A 23,584-nucleotide genomic window follows, 5' to 3' on the forward strand; every position below is an offset into this window, starting at 1 on the left:
TGATCAACTTTTTTGATTGACTAGAATTTGGACGGCACGGTAGTAAAGTTTTGTTAGGGTTAATGGGACTTATACTGTGTGTGACTGAAATTTTTTTGTGAGTAATTTTATGTAAAAAAACTAGACAAAACAGATCCATACGCGTATATTACTCTGTCTAAAGTTAAAATACTATAGTGCTGTAAAGAAGAAAACTTTTGCATAAGGTCCGAAATATATTATTAAACATATCAATTTTCAATTTTAGACACTTTGAGTTAATCAAAAATACCTTATATTCGCCTTGTTACGTAAGTATATTTTTTAATAGAAATGGCACTGACATAATTTTTTTGAAAGTATGATTTTTTAGCTTTAAAATGCTGTATTGCAAAGTTTTTAAAAGTTTTTTGTTGCAAAAATATGATTTAAAAAAGAATGGATTTTTAGACATCCAAAAATACCTCATATTCTCTTTGTTATATAATTATACTTTTTGAAAAGAATGTCAATACCATAACTTTTTTTAAAAGTATGACTCTTTAGCTTTAAAATGCCGTATTTAAAAGTTTTTGTTGCGGAGATATGATTTTTTAAAGGAAAAGTGGATTTTTGAACAATTTCTAATTTTTGTTTAATGGTTTTTCTTTTACAACTTAATAACATATCATTTTTTGGCAAAGTCGATTATACAGTTGTATATTTAAGATTCTGAATTTTTATGTGAAAAACAGTTTGTTGAAAAATGTTGATTAGAACCAGAGTTATAACTTCTCAAAGTTGATAAAGTCTCCCAGACCCGAAAATGTGTTTACGTATTTTACGGGATGGTGTGTTTAAGGATTAATATAGCATACAACGTACACATTTTATCTTCGTTGAATTTCTCTTCACTAAACGACGAAGAAGTTTCGTCATCTTTTTCATCAACATCAGGCTGGTTGCAAATAACAGAAGTCATCACAGAGAGTACAGCATCAACCGGTATTTCATCCGCTATATCAATTTACAAACTGCGCGCATGGATCCGTTCTATTTTTCTGTGCGCATGAGAGTGATAGGAAGAACGGAACGAGCTTATGCGCTCATGCTATGCGCTGTCGTCCCATGCAGTTAATGCGTAAAACGGAACGCACCCTCAGAGGTAGAAGTAGAGATAGTGTGTGCAAAACTTGAAAATCACGCTTCTTTTTCGCGTCGAGGTACCGTACAGTTCCCCGGCCTACCAACTACAAAAAACTAAATGTTTGATATCAGGTTGCTACAACTGTTTTGATCTTAGCATCTTTGTCACACCCTACTATATATGCGTTGCGTCCTTTTCTCTGGTACATATCAATATGTCTTTAACGAGTACCTAATGTATTTCTGTGATTAATTAAGTTATATTAATAAAATTTTTTAAAAGTGCTTTACAAAGTTTCATGGTAACTACTTTTCTCAAGAGAATTACCCAGATAGCAATGCATTCTTAGCACAAAAAGAGAAATACTTGCTGATTACAAATTTCCCTTTGGTTGCAATCACTTTGTTATATCGCAGACGCTAATCCCTTTGTATAAGATTATTTGAAGGCAACTGGAAGGAAACTGTTTTTTAGGCAACTGAAGGACAATAGTTTACGGAACTTATTAGTATAAAATTTTCAATAACTTGTTATAAGTTGTTTTGGACAATTCTTTATTTTAATATTCCCTCCAAATATAAGGAAATGTGTGTTGACATCATAATTGATTAAAATTATATTTTTAATCCATTCTCTTTTGACAATGTGATTTCCACATGTTGATAACGGGCAAGTGAACCCAAAATGTACACCCAAGGACTTTGATTCTGTTCATGGGGAAATTTTCCAAACTGAGAAGTCGCTATCTTTCTACATACTTACAGTTCATGATTAATGAAACGACTAGAACTTATTGGTCGTTACGTTAATCATAAACTGTAAGTATGTAGAAAGATAGCGACTTCTCCGTTTGAAAAATTTCCCCATGGACAGAATCAAAGTCCTTGGGTGTACATGTAAAAACTTTTTGTTACAATTACATCTCTACATCAACATTTATAAATTATCGTTCTTTTCTGATCTCTTAATAAATTGACATTAAATATTTAAGTTATTTAATATTAAATGAATAAAAAATAAATCATTTTTAAATTAGCTTTTAAATAAATAAATATAAAAAAGATATGTTAAATGAATGTTACTTAAATGTGTGTCTTTTTAAATAAATTTTAAAATAAATAATATATTGAAAAATAAATAGTTGAAATGTTAAATAAACACTAAATAAATACAATTTTACAAATAAATAATAAGTACAAAAATTAACATTAATTAAATTTAAGAAATGTTTACTGAGAAAATTTTCTCACATGCAAAATCTTTCATAAAAAATGAATACTTAAAAAATATTAAATAAATATTAAAAAGATATTAAGTATACGTTATATAAACGTTTACCGAAATTATTTTTGAATAATTAATAGCAAATAAATATTTACATCATGTTAAATAAATGTTAAAAATATGTTTTCTATACTTATTTTCTCAAATTAATAATAAATGACAAGTAAATATTTACAAAATGGTAAATTAATGTTTAAAAAATGTTTAATTAAAACATTTGATTAATTAAATAATTTATGAAAAATAAATAGTGAAATAATATTAAATTAACATTTAACAAACATTTTTAAGAAATCATTATTTTAAATAAACGTTTAATGAAAAAAAAAAAAATGTTAAATAAATATATTTTCCCAGGTTGAGGAATTGAAGGAAAAATAAACATTTAAGGGGGCATATACCTTTCTCGGCTTAAAAAAATCGATTTTTTTTTATTACTTATTTTGAAAGATTAACATTTCAAGAATGTATATCCGAAAGCATTTAAAGAAATTCGGAAAATTGACAAAGTTATAGTACTTTATACCGACCGCTGCCGCCGCCGTTTCGGAGTCCCAAAAGCCGTTACGGAGAAGCGCGCAGGTAGTAGCGTCAGACCCACAATTTTATCGATCCCTTTATTGTAATTCGAAGGAACTCCGTCTTTGTGTACTAGGTACATAATTTTTTTAAAGATCACAAGGGCAGGGAGGAAGGAATAAGTTGAGCGCGAAAATGATAGACAAACTCACGGTGTATTACGGTTTAGCCATTCGGCGAAATTTCGATTCAGTGGAAGGAATGCGGGATGCAGTGTGGGCCACTTTTTATCATTATAGTTCAACGAAAGACAAACCGCAACATCATCTTTGTCCTCAAGCCTCGGATTCATGGTGCAAGTGGCAACAAGCGAAAGCAAATGGATCGTTGGACAGATACGAGCAAAGTTATAATGCTTTACCAGACGAGGTTTTGGATGCAATCCGCCCTATATACGAAGATCTTAGTAATGCGTCATTATTACAACGTTGCCTCGGCGGATATACGCAAAACGCCAACGAGAGCTATAATAATTTGATCTGGAGAATGGCCCACACAAACACCAATAGCAGCGCAAAAATTGTGGAAATTGCAACTTTCATCGCAGTTTGTTTATTTAACGAAGGTTTGTCGGCCCTTCTGCAAATAATGAACACAATGGGCATAACCATTGGACGAAACGCTGCACAATTCGCTGCATTAGCAGATACTCGGCGCTGCAACCAAGCAGACATCCGAGCACAGCATGCGACACGGGAGGTCCGTATCAGCCGCCGACTGAAAAAAAATAAAAATGCCGACGAGCACCTTCATCAGGAGGATTCCCTATATGGCCCCGGAATAGATGATTACATGTAAGTCGCAAAAAAACCCCTTTACTATAGTGTAAACTTGTTCGGAAACTTTAAACACGTTTTTATCGAAACCACGTTTTCAAAGTCGGTACCATAAATATCTCAACAACTACTGAACCGATTCCATTCTGGTTGGTTTTATTTGAAAGCTTATAAAATTCTCTAGTTCGTGACGGACGATTTTTTTGATATCTTCATTTTTTATGTTTTTTTGACATGCTCAAAAATGAAATTTATACGTGAAAAATGGTATCTAAAGTTTGAATGTCCGCCATTTTGTTTTAAATTCGAAAATTAAAAAAATCGTCCGTCACGAACTAGTAAATTTAATAAACTTCAAGGTGCCATATTGATTTTTGATTTCAGATAAGCGGTCAAGGACTAATCCATGGTACCGCAATTGAAGTCCAGTCGGACATAACCAACTTCGAGGAATTGCAAAGGGGTAAAGGGGGGGGTATTTTATTTTAATAAAAATTTATTTACAAGTCCAAAGTATGTTCTTTAACATAAAAAAAACCCGATCCTAATAAGCCTTTTATTTTTTGAAAAAAAAATTAGTGAAAATAGGTTATTTTTCGTGCCGAGAAAGATATATGCCCCCTTAAAAAACATTTTAGTTTCATATCGCGTCACGCTTCGCGCTACTTTTGCGAAATCCACGCATGCGCGTGTGAGACCAGAGAGACAAATCATACAAATTCGCATGGCAACACTTAAGTTGTCTTTTGTTCTCTTGTTATATGGTCGCATACCGTAATATCTTGTTATATGGTCGCATACCGTAATATCTTGTTATATGGTCGCATACCGTCGGTCGCGGAATACGCAGTTCAGTTTGTGCTACAGTGTGGGGTTGTTTTGTGTTCAAATGTTTTCTAAAAAAAAGGATCCACTTGGTAAGTACAGTTAAATATCTACTTTCTAAACTTGTCTTCCTTGAACTTTCTACAAAATATTCTCTCTCTTTTGTTAAAAGTGACTTTGACATAGTCTATAGTGCCCATATAGCCAGCAATCTTCTACAATTTGTACACATTCTTCTGTTTTACTTCTAAAATTTCATCATTGGACATATCACGTTGCATATCGCTTCGTGTCAGTAGACCTATTCTCCAACTTGCTAGCGACAATCCGGTATTGTTAGTGTCGTTGCGCAATTTTTGTACCATGGCATGTATAATATCTGCGCAACGACGCTGTAACGATATTGAATTGTCACTAAAGAGTTACAGAATAGGCCTACAAGAGCCACTGCCGGGATTCTTATGGACTGCAAAGGCCAGTAATAAAATAATCATTGCAAATACACACACTAATAAAGTATTCGGATACCACGAGCGGCTGTGTGTGTGTACGAAAAGGAGACGGGGGTGATCGAACCTTGAAACTGACAGAGAGGAAGGGCATGCCGGAGCATTACGTCACGTGCGAGAAGGAGAGAAGGTATATATGTATATATAACTCATTATGTATATTTAATATTAGTCGTATTGGGGATTTTCTTTCTTTATTGTATTAATAATAAAACGGGATCTATTTTATTAATAAAACGTTTTTTAAAGGTTTTTTAAACGTTTTATTGCAATGAAAGAAAAACATTTAAAAAATTTTTATAAAACGTTAGTCTGTTGATTTCGGATCATGTACTATTTTGTGATAGCTATATAATCTACGGTGCCCGTCTACCCAGCAATTTTTTACAATTTCTATACATTCTTCTCTTTTACTTCCAGATTTTCGTCATTGGATATATCATTGCATGTCGCTTCGTGTCGCATCACGCTAGTGTGCAGGAGCCATTGGATTCTTACAGATTGCAAGAGATAAAGTAATCACACACACTATTAAAGTATCCGGATTTCACGAGCGGCTGTGTGTGTGCGTATACGAAAAGAAGTCGAGGGATCGACCCTCGAAATAACCAATTTTTCTATGGAAAAAATATTTATTACACCATGTCATCGCATCAGTAAGTATATCGTATACTTTGTGTTTGTACCTTATATTAAGATTAAATTTTGGAACGCAATTATAGATTATAATACGTTAGATATTACTTGAAATTAGGTGGTCCATTCCGAATTGTTGCGAATTGCGAATCTAATGTTTCAAAGTTTTTCTGAATCTAACAAATGCAATGACGCACCAATCGCTTTATACGCACAATTTGTGACTCATTCATTTATTATATTTTTTTGCCAACATATTTTATTCTTTATCAAAAATGTTATGTAATGTTGAATTTTTCAATACAAACAATTATTAATGAAATGTGTCATTAAGTCAATAAGCCAATTTATTTGTACGATATCGTATAATTTTCTACTTTTGAAGATATATAAGAAAATTTAAAACCAAATCAGAGATTTGAGACAATCTCTAAAAATTATTTTAAAAATTATAAGTGATAAATTTGCAGATTTAAATAATTCATAAATTTGTAGTCATTTTCATATAAATTCCGAGATTGTCATAAGATTTTTTAAAACTTTTTAGTATTTTCCTGCATGTTTTAGAATTTTTCACTTTCGAAATATTTTTGACAAATCATTTAAACAGAAATTTCAGAATAAAAATTTTTTTGCGTTTTCAATATTTGTACATTAAAAATTATGTCATAATAATTAAGATTAAACTTTTGTAATTATTATTAAAAATATTCTATATTTCTTTTTTTTTGTTGGGACTATATTCGTGTAGTATTTCCGAAACAGCAATGTTGTCACACAGTGACAACGCAAATTTTCAATTGCTATTTTAAAAACAGTGTACAAGTGTATTTCCAAGGTAAATCGCTAATTCAATTTTCCCTGGAAAATTAAATGATTTGATTTGTCCAGAGACTTTCACACTTCATAATGAAAATTCTGAAAATTTATGAATGTCTTAGAAATTTTTTAAATACATATAAACATGAAAGAATCTGTCGAAATAATCATAGATTAGAGCAATACAAATTAATTAAATTAGACAAATCCATAAATAATAATAGTAAATAATTTTATGACTGTTCGGATAATAATATTTAATGTCTAATTTAATTAATTTAATTAATTCAGAATATTATTGAATTGTTTAAAGAAATTAAATGAATACCTTAATTATTATTTTATCTTATTAAATTTATCTTATTATTAATTGAATATTACAACACATGGCTCGAATTTCAATGTAATTTTTTATCAATTACATATTTTTTACATAATAAAGTTTATTTTATGTATTATATATTACAATGTTTAAGAAATTAATATTATACAAAAAATAGCTTGGTGTATACAATATACATGTATTTTATGATAGTGCACGTATTGCATTATATAATGAAAAGTGACAACTGCAAATTTAGATAGAAAATGTAAGTTTTGACGTTATATACTACAAAAGAAAAAGGTCAAAGAAATAACGATAATAAAAAAAATTGATTTGCGGATAATTTTTATTTATTAATTTTTTACTTATCTATCAATCGCAATGCGTGCAATGCATTTAAATTAGATTTTTTATAATTTTTATTATTCATTTTTTAAAATAGTTCTTTTATCATCCGCATTATTATTATTAATATCATTTATTTTGGTAATTCACTACACGAAAACCAGTTTCAATCACCTTGACCCTGAGATACGTTGTCAGCCATTCTTGACCTTGAAAAGGTTTTAGTTGTTGCTCATTATTTATTAAAAAGTTTTTAACAAACAAGTTTATGGCATAAACAGTTAATGTGTAGTTTTATTCAGCCAATCCCAACTTATGACTGATGTTGATTAACATTAATCTTCAAGTAATTCAAGGTCACTAAATTTTATCTACTGTTCTATATGGAATATGATTTTCTACACGAAGCGACACCATCTTACACTTCCTTCTGTCTACAGGGCAAAATGAGATCTTTAATACTGCCACATAATTTTAAACTTTCCATGCGAGATATGAGGTCATTTTACTGATCAGGAAAGGTTTAGTCATTATCATCACATCTCGCGTGGAAAATCAAAAACTCATGTAAAACAGTACATTATAGACGTCGTTGCACTCTATAAGGAGCCTACAGGCAGAGAAAGGTTTGCAATGGACCTTGCTTCGCATGGAAAGTTGAAATCTTTGGAAATATTGCCAATGTTCTGTTGTTATTTTAATAATAATGTTATAAGAAGTAGTGATAATTAATAAAATTACAGACATACATTTATAATATCAACTTTATTTGTTAATTTTTTAACAAACAACGAGCTTCAATTAAAACTTGACTTGCAGATCACTCAAAGTTATGATCTTAACAATATATGTCAAGGTCAAAATGATCGAGCTTATTTGTTATAGTGCATAATTACTTATAGTGAATAATTATCTTTATTTCTATTATTCAATTCGCAGTTCATCTACAAATGTAATTATTCAACAATGATGCGATTTCAAATATACACTGAAAAATCGCGCTTCTACAAGCCTCTTCATGCGGTATCGAAAAGGCAACAGAGATCGAGAATAACACGTCAGAAACAAGCATTAAAGAAAGCAGTTACTGTTACATAATCACTTTCGATAGATGTTAATTTGGTTACACATGTGAACGCTTTACAAGAAAGCGAATCAACAAATATTATCGTCCCTGACAATTTTATTGTTTCAAATGTAAATTACTTCAAAGAAGAGAGACTAGAACCAGTTGTACAGGCTTTATCTAATAGTCAAACTCTTAATTTATTTGATAGTGAATTAAAATTTTGTAATAAATGTGATGAAGTCATTTTTCAAAGAAACTTAGCATCGGTTCTGATTGATGCAAATCACGTTCTTGGTAATCGCATTTTAAGTGTTTTAAGAACTCATCATTGTTTGACATTTTTGCCTAAAGACATTCGAACGTTGCTTTCTACACCACTCAGTTCCCTAGTTTTATATAAAATAGAACCGGGTGAATATTTGCACATTAGGGTACAAACATGTTTAATCCGAAGCTTTGAAAAAGTAGTTTTTTTTACAATTCCTGAAGTTCTCAAAATTGATTTTAGCACGGATGGCGCTCAATTACATCGAAGTGGTCGACACGATATTTGGCCAATTCAGTGTAAAATTGCTAATATTGATACATCTATTACAGAAATTGTAGGATTGTATAAAGGACCAAAAAAACCGCACAGCGAGGAAAAGTTTTTCAAGTATGTTGTTTCCGATTTTCATCAAATTTTTAACAAGAGCAGTATCATCTACAAAAATAAAAAATTTTCAGTATGCTTGCGATGCTTTATAGCAGATGCGCCAGCAAGAGCTTTCATTTTAGGGCATAAAAGTCACCGTTCTTTTTCTCCATGTTCTAAATGTAAAGTAACTCAATAATTGGAAAGTACATGGTTCTTAAAGGTATTAATCATATTCCTTGAAAAAATGAAGATTATGACAAACTGACGATGAGCATCATGTTTGTTTTAGTTTTTTATCTCAATTACCGTTTAATTTGGTTACTAATGTTATTTTCGATTCTATGCATATGTGTTACCTGGGAATAACAAAAAAATTACTTTTGACATGGTTACGTGGTTCTTATACAAAAAACACAAAACTATCAGGTGTTGAAATGAATGTAATTTCAACTAGATTAAAGGTTTTGTCGCAGTACTGTCCACGCAAATTTGCACGACGCATCAAATCGCTTGATGGCTGTGATCAATTCAAAGCTACTCAATGGCGTCAAATATTGTTATATGTCGGAATAGTTTGTTTCAAAGACGTTGTAAAAGATTATATTTATTATTATTTTTTACTTTTTCATGTTTCTATGCGTATTTTAGTATCTAGTGTTTATAACTCGAATAATAATCTTATTATTTGCGAAATGGGTATAAAACAATTTGTCTTACTTTCTGAAGATATTTATGGATCAACGTTTTTATCGTATAATATACATGGCATTCTTCATTTAATTGAAGATGTATACCGATTTGGCCCTTGCGATAGTTACTTATTATTTCCATACGAAAACAACATGATAGCTTTTAGAAAAATGTATCGAAAACCACACCTTTCCTTGCAGCAAGTCGCTGCAAGGCGTGCAGAAGAAGAATATTGCAGACAACAAAATAAATTACCCAATGATCTTATCAAAGTATGGAAAAAACATGAACAAGGGCTATTATTAAATGCTGACAATGCTTTTGAAACTGTTACTCAATATAAGTTTTTACAAATTTTACGTATGACCATTGGTTGTTGTTTGCGTCACGACTGCTGTATTTTGTCTGATTCAACTATATGTTGTGTACAGAATATTTTACGTACAGGAAATAATTATTATATTATTGTAAAAAAATTTCTTTAAGTAGAAGATTTTTATCCTACTGGAATTGGTTCATCATTAGTTGGTATTTACAAGTGTTCTGAGTTATCTAATGATTATGACATTGTTCCTTTGAAAAGTATAAATGTCTGTGCGAAGGGAGCCCCAAGCCACAGCGTGGGCATTGAGGTCTCCCCCCACGACGACCGGCCTAGGAGAGCGAGTTATAATCTCGCTCTCCATAGCATCTAGCGCCGCCTTGTACTCCCCCCTATTAAAGCTAGGGGGGAAGTAACACCCCATGACGTCGATAGGTCCATACTCGACCATCACGAAGCCCTCTCCGGCCGATATCGGGATCATCGGCGGAGCGCTCGGCAAATGATGGCTGGCCATCGCCACCCTCCCCGAAGGGTCCCCAACCTAGTTAGGGTTATTTTCGGGGATCCTGTAGGGGTCAGCGACAATGACCAGCCCGCCGCCAACCTCCGCCAGGCACTGCGCAAGCATGTCTTGCGCAGCCCTGGCGTGGTTCAGGTTGGCCTGGAGGAGCCTAAGGGGCATTTTCTGTTGTCTCCTGAGGCTCCTCCACCTCCATCTCCATCTCGCGGTTGTCCGCGCCCTCGTTTCTACAGCTCTTCTCCCTTTGCGGGAGAGGAGCTTCCTCCTCGACTACCATGGGGGCCGGGGCTGGGGGCGGGGGTGGGATTGGATTGTAGATGGCCCCGCCTCCCTCCGGTCCTCGGTGCTCAGGGGCGCCCGTTGCGGCTTGTTCGCCAGGCACCCCTTCGCACCGATCCTGTGCTCGGCGGGCTTGCCCGCGTCTCGACAGACCGGGCAGCCCGCCTTGGCTGTGCATGCCTTGGCCAGATGGCCAAGGCCTCCGCACCTGTAGCAGCAGCCGGATCTGTCGATCCGGCTGCTGCATCTGGCCTGGACGTGGCCTTGGGCCAGGCACTTGTGGCACTGCAACCCCCGAGGGGGAAGCAGCACCATTCGGCAGCTCGACCAGCCCACCCTGATGCGGGGAGCGGCCAGAGCTGCCTTACCGGCCTTGGCTGGGATGCGAATCCAGCAAGTGCCTAGCCCGTTGGGAGTCATTCGGATCTCCCCCACCTTGATATCGTGGGGGAAGCATCCTCCTATGGCTCTCAAGGCCTCAGCCACCTCACTCGAGGTGACCGAGTCGTCCAGGCCGCGCAGGCGTAGCTCGACCGTCTTGCACGGTCGAGCTATCCTGACGTCGTCGTTGTCCCCAAGGGCCGCCCTGATCCCTTCGGCCAGGGCGTCGGCCTTGGTGCCGTTTTCGACGCCCCTGACCTCTAGGATCAGGGCCCCCGTGACGGCTCGTCTCGTTCGCAGGTCCTCAATCCCGAGGGAAGTGAGATCTACCTTCTCCCTCGCGGTCTTGAGGACCCGCGCGTATGCTGCTGGGTCCGCGCAGGTCACCGTCACGGCCGCCGTAGTCGGTGGCCTAATTTTGGTGAACCTCGCCGGCCCAGAGGCATTTTTCCCTCCCTGTGAAGGGGTAGGGGTTGCGCCCCCTGTCCCTCCTTTCTGTCCTCCCCCGCGCCCTCCGCCCCCCCCTCCTCTTCTTCTTTTTCGATGAGGAGGAAGTTTGGGCGGGGGGTTGTTGGGGGGGGGTTGGATCGGGAGGACCCTCAGGGCCCTTTTAGAGGGAGGGAGGGGCGCCGCCTTGGCCGCCTCAGAATTGGCAGCTTTGGCGGCCCCCTTCTTCTTTTTTCTGGAGACCACCTCCGTCCATAGTTGAAATATGGACGGGGGGGGCCTCCTTCTGCGTCGGAGCGGGCCTCGCGGCCGCTGCAACCGCGTTGCCCGCTCCTTTCTGGGGGGCAACCCCGGACTGCTTGGCAATCTTGCCCGCAGTCGGGGGTACCCTGGGCCTCTCCGCCACCCTGGGGGTGGGGAGAAGCCCCATCTCGGTGAGGATGGGGCTTCTCCCCACCCCCGCCGGGAGGACTCTGGAAAGAGCCTCCTTAAGGCCGTCCTCAGTCAGGGCTTTTGCCCTCTTCTTTTCTTTCCTCCCGCCCTCCCCGACGCCGGCCCATCCCAGAGGACTGGAGGGAGGGGGAAGGGCAGGGAAGGAGGCGCGGGAAACGGGAGCCGCTGCCCGGTACGCCACTTTCGACAGGGGGTTCAGCTGCTTGCTGACCCCCTGTAGCGGCGGACGGAAGTAGGGCTTCTTGAGGTCCCTGGCCGATATGACCAAGGGCTCCTTCAGCTTTTCGACGCTGACCACCACCGGCAAAGTGCGCTTGGTGGTGGCAGTTTTGTTCAATGCCTCGCCGGGGGGTTCCCCGGTCGCCGCATCCGAGTAATTCGTGTGCGGCAAGTGAGGGGGCTCCCTGGTCAAGGAGTCGATGACCTCCGCGTCGAGGTCCATGTCCGTTTGAACCTCGGCGTCGGTGTAGCCGTCGATATCAGTAGCGCGCGTATGCGAGCTCTTCTCGAGGAGCGCCACTCGGACGCGGAGCTGCCCGAGCTCCGCCTCCATTTTGCGCCTCTCTGCTTCCCATTTTAACCTGGCCTTGTTCAGGGCAGCGCTATCCTCCCGGCGCAGTCGCGCCTGATCGTCCTCGTCTTGCCTGGCCATCAATGTGGTCAGACCAGCTGTAAGGTCGGTGTAGGCTGCCCACATGTCTCTGCGTATGGGGCCCTGAATATTGAGCGACCTTTCAACCGATTTCGCCAGAACTCCAAGGCTGTTGGTCATAACAGCCGCTACGGCGGCTGTTGACTGCAACTCAAGCTCCTCTGCGCGCTCGAGGGCCTCGGTATTGGCCCTCGAGGCACGCTCAGAGGTGGGCTTGACCTCCGGATTAAGGATCGCCTTGTGATCCTTTTTCAACTTTCTGGCCTTTTCCAGCTCAGCCTTTTGGGCGAGGGCCTGCGCAGTAAATTGTCCCTCGTGAGAGGGATCCTTTGCCGGCCGCCCGCGCCCCTTCTTCTTGGGCTCCTCATCCGACCCAGACGAAGACGAAATGAAGTATTTCGCCTTGGTCGTCTTTCGGTGCGCCCGTTTCGTTCCTCTGCCAATCGATTCCCTATCGGTGTCCACATCCATGATGTCATCGGACACCGGAATGTGGGACGGTGAGGGCGGCTGGGAGTCTTCCTTCTTCTTCCCGGAGTCGGAAGGGCCGGGAGTGTTTCCTCCTTCCACTGGTCTGCCAGTGCCCGGCTCGCAGCCGCTGGGCCTAGGCCCCTTGCTGCAGGCCGGGTCGGGCTTCGTGCCAGTGATTTCTCTGCCCTTTTTTGGTAGGAAATCCCCCAACGTGAGCGGGGGCTTTCCTGTTTTTGAACCCGTGTCCTGGGGGTCGTTCGGGCTGAACAGTTCGAGTCCCCCGGCCCCGATACCGGGACCTCTCCTATACTTTGTTGCATCCCTCCCTTCAGCAGGGGAGATGTCGCCTCCTTAAAGTCTGGGAGTGATGTGGTTTTCACCACTCCCGTTCCACCACCCGTGCGAGTGCCCGGAGACACTGCACTTTTCCCTCCGTTTGTGTTATTTGAATGGCTCATAATTATTTGGATCCCACTCCCCGTGACGGCTGGACCGACCGGCGTATCTCCCACCCCGCCAAAACATGACCGGTACAGGTGCCCCCGGCACTCCGGGGGGGTCGGCTTATGGCGCAGGCTCTGGGGATGTGACATCCAGGGCACGGGCCTCCAGCCCCCTACACACCCATGCGGAGGAGCCATCAAGGGCTCGCCCCGCATGGGCTTTCAGGGGTCCCCCGCCTCCGACAGCGGGGGCACCGTCACGGGTGGCGCCACCCGGGGGGCCCCATGGACGGGTCGGGCAACGGAAGCGACGCCCCTTCCGCATCCTAACCGCCGTGGCGACCAGCACGTCCACCCAGGGGGGTGACAACTCCCCTGGGGGGACAAGACTCCGGCCCGGCACCCGCTTCGGAAGGGACGCCGTCGCGGGATGCCAGGCCAGCCAACACCGCCTCGGGCCCCGCCTCGGAATAAGTCCGAGCGGCCCCAGGGCTGGTCCATTCCGATACCTCGGGGAGGGTTTCCCACGAGGCACGCGACGGACCATACACCACCGCTCCGACCCTGCCCCGGAATAATTCCGGGCGGCTCGGAGACGGCCCAGCCCGCTGGGTCCGGTAAAACCGGGGTCCCAGCGGCCCGTCACGTCTCGAAGGCAACAGCGGGCGCTCCATTCCAGGACAATTCCCTTCACGGGGAAACGCCCGCCGTCTCAGCACTCGCCCCCGACCCTGCCTCGGAAAAGTCCGAGCGGCCCGGGAGCCATCCCAACCCGATACACTGGGGAGTTTCCCGCGGTGCACGCGCCGGGACACCTCCGCCGTTCCGACCCTGCCCTGGAATAAGTCCAGGCGGCCCGGAAACGGCCCAGCCCGACGAGATTGGCAACGCCAAACCCGCCGGCCCGTCCTTCCCGGAGGGACTGGCTCTCCCCATGCCAGGACGCGAGCCGTGAGAACGACACCGTCCCCAGACACGGGGATTACCAGCCCCTCTTCTTCTCGTGCCCGCCGCGCCCGGAGGCGCCTTGGGCAGGGCATTTGCCTTCGGTCTGAAGACAAATGTCCTCCACGTGACATTCCTCCCGAAGACATTCGGGGATGGAGTTCACCCTCTCACCACGATGAGGTGGGTCACATCGAGAGGGTGCATTACTGAACCTTTGTGAGATTTGAGTGAAGATCTCTTTGTAACTTTACAATAAAAATAGAATATATGGAGCATTGAACAGAAAAAGCTTTTTTCGAATCTTTTTCCGTTTTCTTTGCAACCTCATAAAATGATTTTTTGGTGGAGTAATGGGTTTTCATGTTTGGGAAATATTTGTACTATAACATGAGTGATTTAATTACTTTTTAACTTTCTTTAAATTATCTATCTATTTATTCATCTTTTTGATTTTTTAAGTGTTTTTGCTTATTTTTAGATCCACGGACAGGCCAAAAGATTAGCGAATAAGCCACGTAGATATAAAACTACTTCAAGTGAAGACAAAATAAAAAAAAAACCTAAACCTCTTGATGAATTAAAGACTAAAAAAAAAGTGTTTCAAAGTATACAAAATATTTCTGACAATTTGAAGTTACACAATACGACATGTACGTCAATTTGTGTTAATGAAAATGCTACCATTACAAAACCACGCATAATTGAGGATCGTACTTACAGTTCTGGAGATGCTCTACAAATTAAATACAATCAGGAAAAGAATAAATCATCATATACCACGTAATGGACCAAAACTTTACAATCAAGATATATATAATGCACAAAATAAGCAAAATTATGAAAAAGTGCAACCCAAAAATGTTACGATCGATAATTTATGCCATAAACAGAAGGAAAATATGCAACAATTATTGGACTCTTACGAAAATAATTTGGAACGTATATTCATCCGTGAAGCTTGTAAAACTGCATCCGAAACTTACATTACACACACACAAGTAGAGAAAATTTAGAACCACATAATGAAATGTATACATTTACAAATGATCAATTTTTTCAACGTAATGACTCAAATGATATTCAAGAATTAGTTATTCTCATCATTTCCACCATCAGTTATTCCACGGCCGATTGATCCGCTTCAAATACAATCTTCAAATACTGCAGCGCCATCAATTAATCCACGACCGATTGAACCAGTCCAAATACTTCCAAATATAGCACCAGCAATAGAACAAAATGTCCAGTTATATGATTTACTCAACGAAGTAAAACATGAAATACAGTAAGTAATCAAAATATTAAATAACAAATAAAAACATGTATATTGCATATTCAAATTCATTCTCTTTAATGCAATGAACGATTTCATAACGTAAAAGACATAGGCACACACACGCATACACACACATGAAGATTTGAAATATATGTTAACGATTATAATGTTGAATTAATTAATTTCAGATCAATAAATGAACGATTGAATACTATTGAACATAAAATAGAGTTAAATGTTTTAAATACAATGCTAATGAAATCGCTACTTCTTCCATTTTCTACAATAGAAGCAATACAAATGTTTCAGAAAGATATACCGCCGTCTATCAAGATGTTGTAAGTATTTTGTCAAATTATTTTAGTACAAACAATGAAGGATTAAAATATACTTTTACAGATTATATATTATAGTACGATTTTTATTTTTTTGGTAGGTTCATAATTTCAAGTTTTTAAATTGTATTACACTGAAAGACAGCATCCATCAGTGTATAAAAGATGCGTTAACAACTGAATTGGCGGACAAATTTACATGGTGGGGAAAAAAGGATAAAAAATTTCTCTTTTACAATACAGTTTTATCCCAAGCAATTTATCGTAAGTATACATTTCTTATTCCCTTTTCAATATTATACAATATTAATTGTTTAACTAATTGCAAATTTGTTACCGTTTTGTGCATTTATTTTCTTTTTGTTTTTAAAGAAGCTGTAACGTCAAATTGATATTATTCAAAGCCAACAAGAGAAAAATTTCAAAGAGAAGTTATCGGGTCGTTAAAAATAACCAAACAAAAAATTATAAATTCCAGGAGTAGACATCCAGGATTACCAGGAAACCGACGTAAGTTAGAAGAAGCTGCAAATGCATTGTAAAATGAAGATGCTAATCATGATTTGCAAGCCAATAGGTTACTACAAAACAATAATAGACGCAAAATGGAGGACTCAAGCGATGACAGCGATAATTCTTCATCGTCAAATCTTGATAAAGAATAATAATTCTCTCCTCTCTTCATCACTGCACCTTTCTCCACTTCTCATGTACCCCCTAAAAGTTATTTTTTTCATATATTTATAGAGATAGATTTTATATCACTATTTTAGTTTATACGTTTCCGTACGTACTTCTACGTTTTTATGTTGCTTAGTTTAATTGACGATAAACATTTGATACTCTAATAAGTTAAACTAATAAGTTTGCGCTCAGTGACAAAAGTTTAACACAGTATTCCTGTAAAGCTGAATTTTTATTAAATGTTCTGTTCATTAAATAGATTATGCAATAAATTATATTTCAGATATGTAGATTGATGATATATATATATATATATATATATATGGATGGATTAAAATGGGACACCCTGTATATATATATATATATATATATATATATATATATATATATATATGTTACGGGCAAAGTCCGCATGGTGTGCAGTGTCGACATTGCCCGGGCAAAGTCAGCTTTGCACAACGGAACTGGGCAAAGTTGTTTAAAATGCTTTATTAGCGGACATTGCCCGATTTGATGTGGGCAAAGTCAACACTGCCCATCCAGCGGTGGCAATGTCAGCAACTGTTATTTCATTGCTGACTTTGCCCGGTTTTAAGTGGGCAATGTCGACATTGTCAAATCTCTGTGGGCTAAGCTGCGCTAGATGAACGGAATTAATACCTGCAAGTTTCTTAATTTTTGAGGGTTAATATTTATGTAATAAAATAACAATTTTAACAATATTTATTAGACAATATATCAGTAGAGTACATTAACAGTATTAGATTATATATAACAGAGTATATATTAAAATACATATATTTATTAAAATATAAATCCAAAACTCAGTTATAGTTTTCTTTTAAAATAAAGTAAACACTTATTGATTTATTTAGAATATTGCAAACACAAAAAAATTAACCCTTATTGATTTAATTAGAATATTGCAAACATAAGAACATTAACTCATTGTTGAAACTATATATGATTTTTGAATCATATACCGATTTAGATAATTATTTATTTTGACATGGCAATGAGTTGTGACATTTTGAATTACATAAAATGTTTGCTTTTCTACACTTACAACGGTTTGTTGTGCATTTAATTTTGCAGCTACATTTAATATAGCCCTGAGATCCAAACGCTGATTGATCAGCATTGATACTACGTAGTGACATTTCACACTGTGGTACATCTGTTGAAGATAGAAACATTTCGTTACAAATACCGAACTGATTTCGAGAATAAAGAGAAGATAAAATGCCACTCTTGGTGCCGATTTTGTACAATCCATCTTCTGTCACTTCTAATATGACTCCTATAATATTTTTCGGATCACCTTTATTACGATCAACACTTGGTAGTGGAATGGTTACAGATGTACCAACTTCAGCAGATGGAAATTTTTTCTCGCTCATGCGCAACATTCTTTTAGCTTGTTCCTGAATACCGTCTATCGCTTTGTTTTTGTTAGAAATGAGATCGCGTTTGACTGTGCAATTATGACATAAAACGTTAGAGTTCTCTGTTGGTAACTCACAGCAAAAATTATGAACAGGCACCTTGCATTCTGTGCAGTGATATATGTCGCCATCTCCTTTCTCACAAATAGAACATATTAGAACAACCGACGCAGAATTTACATTTTCAAAAAAATCAATGTTTTCGCGAACTTCTTCAGTAATAGGTGTATTATTGGTAGTCTCAGATGATCCGTTGTCATGTATTTCAGTTGAATCAATTATGCGTTCTAATTCTTCTTCTGTTACTATATCATTTATTACGGACAATGGTAAATGAGATGATCGAAGACCAACGTGAGCCTTTCTACCAAACATTGCCTCATATGGTGTTTGTTTGATTGCAGAATGCCAACTGGTATTCTTTTTCCATTGACAGAAACGTAATCCTTGAGACCATTTAGTCAAATTGTTTTCCTCCATCCAGGCAATAAGTATGTCTTGTACATCTCGGTTTGCACGTTCAACACTACCCTGACTCTCAGAATGTCTCGGTTTACCGTGCACTATTTTAAGATCAGGCCACATACTTTTTAATTCTTCGATAACGCTATTACAAAACTCTCTTCCATTGTCTGATTGTAAGACGGATGGACAACCAATAATGCAAAATATGTCTACAAGATTATAAGCGACCTCTACAGCAGTCTTGGTCTTTAGCGGGCGAAGACACACAAATTTAGTTAAGTGTTCTTGATAATTTAAAATAAATTTATATTCTCCGTCCTTGCTCGTTTGCATGTCGATTAGGTCTACTTGTGCTCGGTGATTAATTTCTTTAAATATCAAAGGCTTTACTACAACACCTTTTTTGAGATGGGTTTTCTTTTTTTTACAGATGAGACAAAGCTCAAGATAGATATGAATCACTTCTCTTGTTATATTTACGTACTTTGTTTTAATATTGTTTTCCAACTTATGTTTTCCACCATGTCCAGTTTCCAGATGTGCCATATGAATAATGTCAAAAACTTGTTCGTTATGTACGTAATACTTAATCTTCTTCTCATGTTCCAACACAGGCTGAATAAGTTTCTTAGACTCACCTAGAGATGTAAAATTAATCAGATTCTCTATGACAATTATTCAATATGATAATTATGGTACGATAAGATGGTAATTTATTGGTAATTTTGATAAAATTTATTGTGTCTGATAGCTTTATGCGCTAATAGTTTAGGTAGTAATCATTGTCCACACTAATCCATAAGTTTAACAAAATTCTTTTATGTTCTTATTAATTGTGCTCTAATTACTGTATATTACATGTAGCATGCTACATGTATGAATATACAGTATTAAAATATTTTCTGAGCAATATGAATTAGATAAAATGTTTTATTCGTTACAGTCTAAATATTCCTTTTAAGCTTCATATCAACCTATTTTATTTCTGAAATTTCTCGAAGTAATTATTTAGAAATAATTTTTCCATAGTTTATCAAGTAAGTTACCGTCAAATTGAGTCATCTTCATTTCTGTATGAAAACATTTCTAGATTCTTAGACATCTCTAGACTCACCTACTGATAATACATCGTATCTTTTTAGGCGTCTATAATCAGTGTATGTTTTTTTATTTCTGATTTTTGCTTCTTCTACTGCACAAATTAAATTTTCGTATGCGTCTGAATTTTCTATTAAAAACGAATTTATACTTAATTTTAAAGATTTCAATTTTTCGTTAAATTTTTCACGCATTTTATCTGCAGCCGTGTTTGTAGTCGAGTTTGTATCCGTGTTTGTATCCGAGTTTGTATCACACATTATCTGCAAATAGCAAATACAATTTCATTCAAAACTTTAAAGACAAGGTACAATTTCATGCAAAATATTCGATAATCTTTCGCTGTCATGAGCTGTGTATTAGTGTAAACGAATAACATAATAATTTACAAATTAATAAATTATTTTGCGCTCAGTGCCTACCATAACCTCCTGCATCAACTCCGTGATCTGTAACGTGCAGACTGTGTGGTGCGGTGGCGTTACGATCGTCTTAAGCGCCCCTACGCTGGAAAGTGGCTCACGCGCTCCAAGCACGAAACAAAAAAATGTTTAACGCTGTTCTACAAACGAGCTCATTGAGCCGACCAAGCATTTTATGTTTTTATACTTAAAAAATTATTGGCGCATATTAAAATTTTGCGTTCTTTCAAATCTTGTGCCTTATGCTAGAGCGTATGTTGCGTACCGTATCTCAACGCCTCCGGTGTTATGTTCCTGTGACTCTTCAAAGGTTTGAATGAAATTGTATTTGCTATTTGCAGATAATGTGTGATACAAACTCGGATACAAACACGGATACAAACTCGACTACAAACACGGCTGCAGATAAAATGCGTGAAAAATTTAACGAAAAATTGAAATCTTTAAAATTAAGTATAAATTCGTTTTTAATAGAAAATTCAGACGCATACGAAAATTTAATTTGTGCAGTAGAAGAAGCAAAAATCAGAAATAAAAAAACATACACTGATTATAGACGCCTAAAAAGATACGATGTATTATCAGTAGGTGAGTCTAGAGATGTCTAAGAATCTAGAAATGTTTTCATACAGAAATGAAGATGACTCAATTTGACGGTAACTTACTTGATAAACTATGGAAAAATTATTTCTAAATAATTACTTCGAGAAATTTCAGAAATAAAATAGGTTGATATGAAGCTTAAAAGGAATATTTAGACTGTAACGAATAAAACATTTTATCTAATTCATATTGCTCAGAAAATATTTTAATACTGTATATTCATACATGTAGCATGCTACATGTAATATACAGTAATTAGAGCACAATTAATAAGAACATAAAAGAATTTTGTTAAACTTATGGATTAGTGTGGACAATGATTACTACCTAAACTATTAGCGCATAAAGCTATCAGACACAATAAATTTTATCAAAATTACCAATAAATTACCATCTTATCGTACCATAATTATCATATTGAATAATTGTCATAGAGAATCTGATTAATTTTACATCTCTAGGTGAGTCTAAGAAACTTATTCAGCCTGTGTTGGAACATGAGAAGAAGATTAAGTATTACGTACATAACGAACAAGTTTTTGACATTATTCATATGGCACATCTGGAAACTGGACATGGTGGAAAACATAAGTTGGAAAACAATATTAAAACAAAGTACGTAAATATAACAAGAGAAGTGATTCATATCTATCTTGAGCTTTGTCTCATCTGTAAAAAAAAGAAAACCCATCTCAAAAAAGGTGTTGTAGTAAAGCCTTTGATATTTAAAGAAATTAATCACCGAGCACAAGTAGACCTAATCGACATGCAAACGAGCAAGGACGGAGAATATAAATTTATTTTAAATTATCAAGAACACTTAACTAAATTTGTGTGTCTTCGCCCGCTAAAGACCAAGACTGCTGTAGAGGTCGCTTATAATCTTGTAGACATATTTTGCATTATTGGTTGTCCATCCGTCTTACAATCAGACAATGGAAGAGAGTTTTGTAATAGCGTTATCGAAGAATTAAAAAGTATGTGGCCTGATCTTAAAATAGTGCACGGTAAACCGAGACATTCTGAGAGTCAGGGTAGTGTTGAACGTGCAAACCGAGATGTACAAGACATACTTATTGCCTGGATGGAGGAAAACAATTTGACTAAATGGTCTCAAGGATTACGTTTCTGTCAATGGAAAAAGAATACCAGTTGGCATTCTGCAATCAAACAAACACCATATGAGGCAATGTTTGGTAGAAAGGCTCACGTTGGTCTTCGATCATCTCATTTACCATTGTCCGTAATAAATGATATAGTAACAGAAGAAGAATTAGAACGCATAATTGATTCAACTGAAATACATGACAACGGATCATCTGAGACTACCAATAATACACCTATTACTGAAGAAGTTCGCGAAAACATTGATTTTTTTGAAAATGTAAATTCTGCGTCGGTTGTTCTAATATGTTCTATTTGTGAGAAAGGAGATGGCGACATATATCACTGCACAGAATGCAAGGTGCCTGTTCATAATTTTTGCTGTGAGTTACCAACAGAGAACTCTAACGTTTTATGTCATAATTGCACAGTCAAACGCGATCTCATTTCTAACAAAAACAAAGCGATAGACGGTATTCAGGAACAAGCTAAAAGAATGTTGCGCATGAGCGAGAAAAAATTTCCATCTGCTGAAGTTGGTACATCTGTAACCATTCCACTACCAAGTGTTGATCGTAATAAAGGTGATCCGAAAAATATTATAGGAGTCATATTAGAAGTGACAGAAGATGGATTGTACAAAATCGGCACCAAGAGTGGCATTTTATCTTCTCTTTATTCTCGAAATCAGTTCGGTATTTGTAACGAAATGTTTCTATCTTCAACAGATGTACCACAGTGTGAAATGTCACTACGTAGTATCAATGCTGATCAATCAGCGTTTGGATCTCAGGGCTATATTAAATGTAGCTGCAAAATTAAATGCACAACAAACCGTTGTAAGTGTAGAAAAGCAAACATTTTATGTAATTCAAAATGTCACAACTCATTGCCATGTCAAAATAAATAATTATCTAAATCGGTATATGATTCAAAAATCATATATAGTTTCAACAATGAGTTAATGTTCTTATGTTTGCAATATTCTAATTAAATCAATAAGGGTTAATTTTTTTGTGTTTGCAATATTCTAAATAAATCAATAAGTGTTTACTTTATTTTAAAAGAAAACTATAACTGAGTTTTGGATTTATATTTTAATAAATATATGTATTTTAATATATACTCTGTTATATATAATCTAATACTGTTAATGTACTCTACTGATATATTGTCTAATAAATATTGTTAAAATTGTTATTTTATTACATAAATATTAACCCTCAAAAATTAAGAAACTTGCAGGTATTAATTCCGTTCATCTAGCGCAGCTTAGCCCACAGAGATTTGACAATGTCGACATTGCCCACTTGAAACCGGGCAAAGTCAGCAATGAAATAACAGTTGCTGACATTGCCACCGCTGGATGGGCAGTGTTGACTTTGCCCACATCAAATCGGGCAATGTCCGCTAATAAAGCATTTTAAACAACTTTGCCCAGTTCCGTTGTGCAAAGCTGACTTTGCCCGGGCAATGTCGACACTGCACACCATGCGGACTTTGCCCGTAACATATGTATATATATATATATATATATATATATGTATATATATGTATATATATGTTACAGTTAAAACCCGAAATCAGTCAAAACCAGAATTTACTGGTAAATTCTAGTTTTAACTAAGCCAGCT

The 23,584-nt window shown here is 37.5% G+C and overlaps 2 protein-coding genes across 2 annotated transcripts; both read left to right on the forward strand.

The window, feature by feature from the left end:
* Positions 1–2,677: 2,677 nt before the first annotated feature.
* LOC120357571 lies at positions 2,678–15,100 on the forward strand. Its single transcript, XM_039448313.1, has 4 exons — positions 2,678–3,762; positions 4,129–5,208; positions 5,499–5,734; positions 14,997–15,100. The coding sequence occupies exons 1-2, from the start codon at positions 3,104–3,106 to the stop codon at positions 4,130–4,132; spliced, it is 663 nt and encodes a 220-aa protein (XP_039304247.1). The 5' UTR covers positions 2,678–3,103; the 3' UTR covers positions 4,133–5,208; positions 5,499–5,734; positions 14,997–15,100.
* A 5,783-nt stretch (positions 15,101–20,883) lies between these two features.
* Positions 20,884–23,377, forward strand: LOC105203714 (SCAN domain-containing protein 3-like). Its single transcript, XM_039448434.1, has 3 exons — positions 20,884–20,899; positions 21,308–22,789; positions 23,196–23,377. The coding sequence occupies exons 1-3, from the start codon at positions 20,884–20,886 to the stop codon at positions 23,375–23,377; spliced, it is 1,680 nt and encodes a 559-aa protein (XP_039304368.1).
* Positions 23,378–23,584: the final 207 nt, after the last annotated feature.

This window comes from Solenopsis invicta, chromosome 4 (assembly GCF_016802725.1).
Source record: "Solenopsis invicta isolate M01_SB chromosome 4, UNIL_Sinv_3.0, whole genome shotgun sequence".
In the NCBI taxonomy this organism is placed as follows: Eukaryota; Metazoa; Arthropoda; class Insecta; order Hymenoptera; family Formicidae; genus Solenopsis; species Solenopsis invicta.

Excerpts from the sequence above, each read along its gene's own strand:
- LOC120357571 (XM_039448313.1), top strand. The coding sequence starts at position 3,104 with ATGATAGACAAACTCACGGTGTATTACGGTTTAGCCATTCGGCGAAAT.
- LOC105203714 (XM_039448434.1), top strand. Across the intron at positions 22,790-23,195 it reads TAAATGCACAACAAACCGTT|GTATTAATTCCGTTCATCTA; the intron begins GTAAGTGTAGAA and ends AGAAACTTGCAG.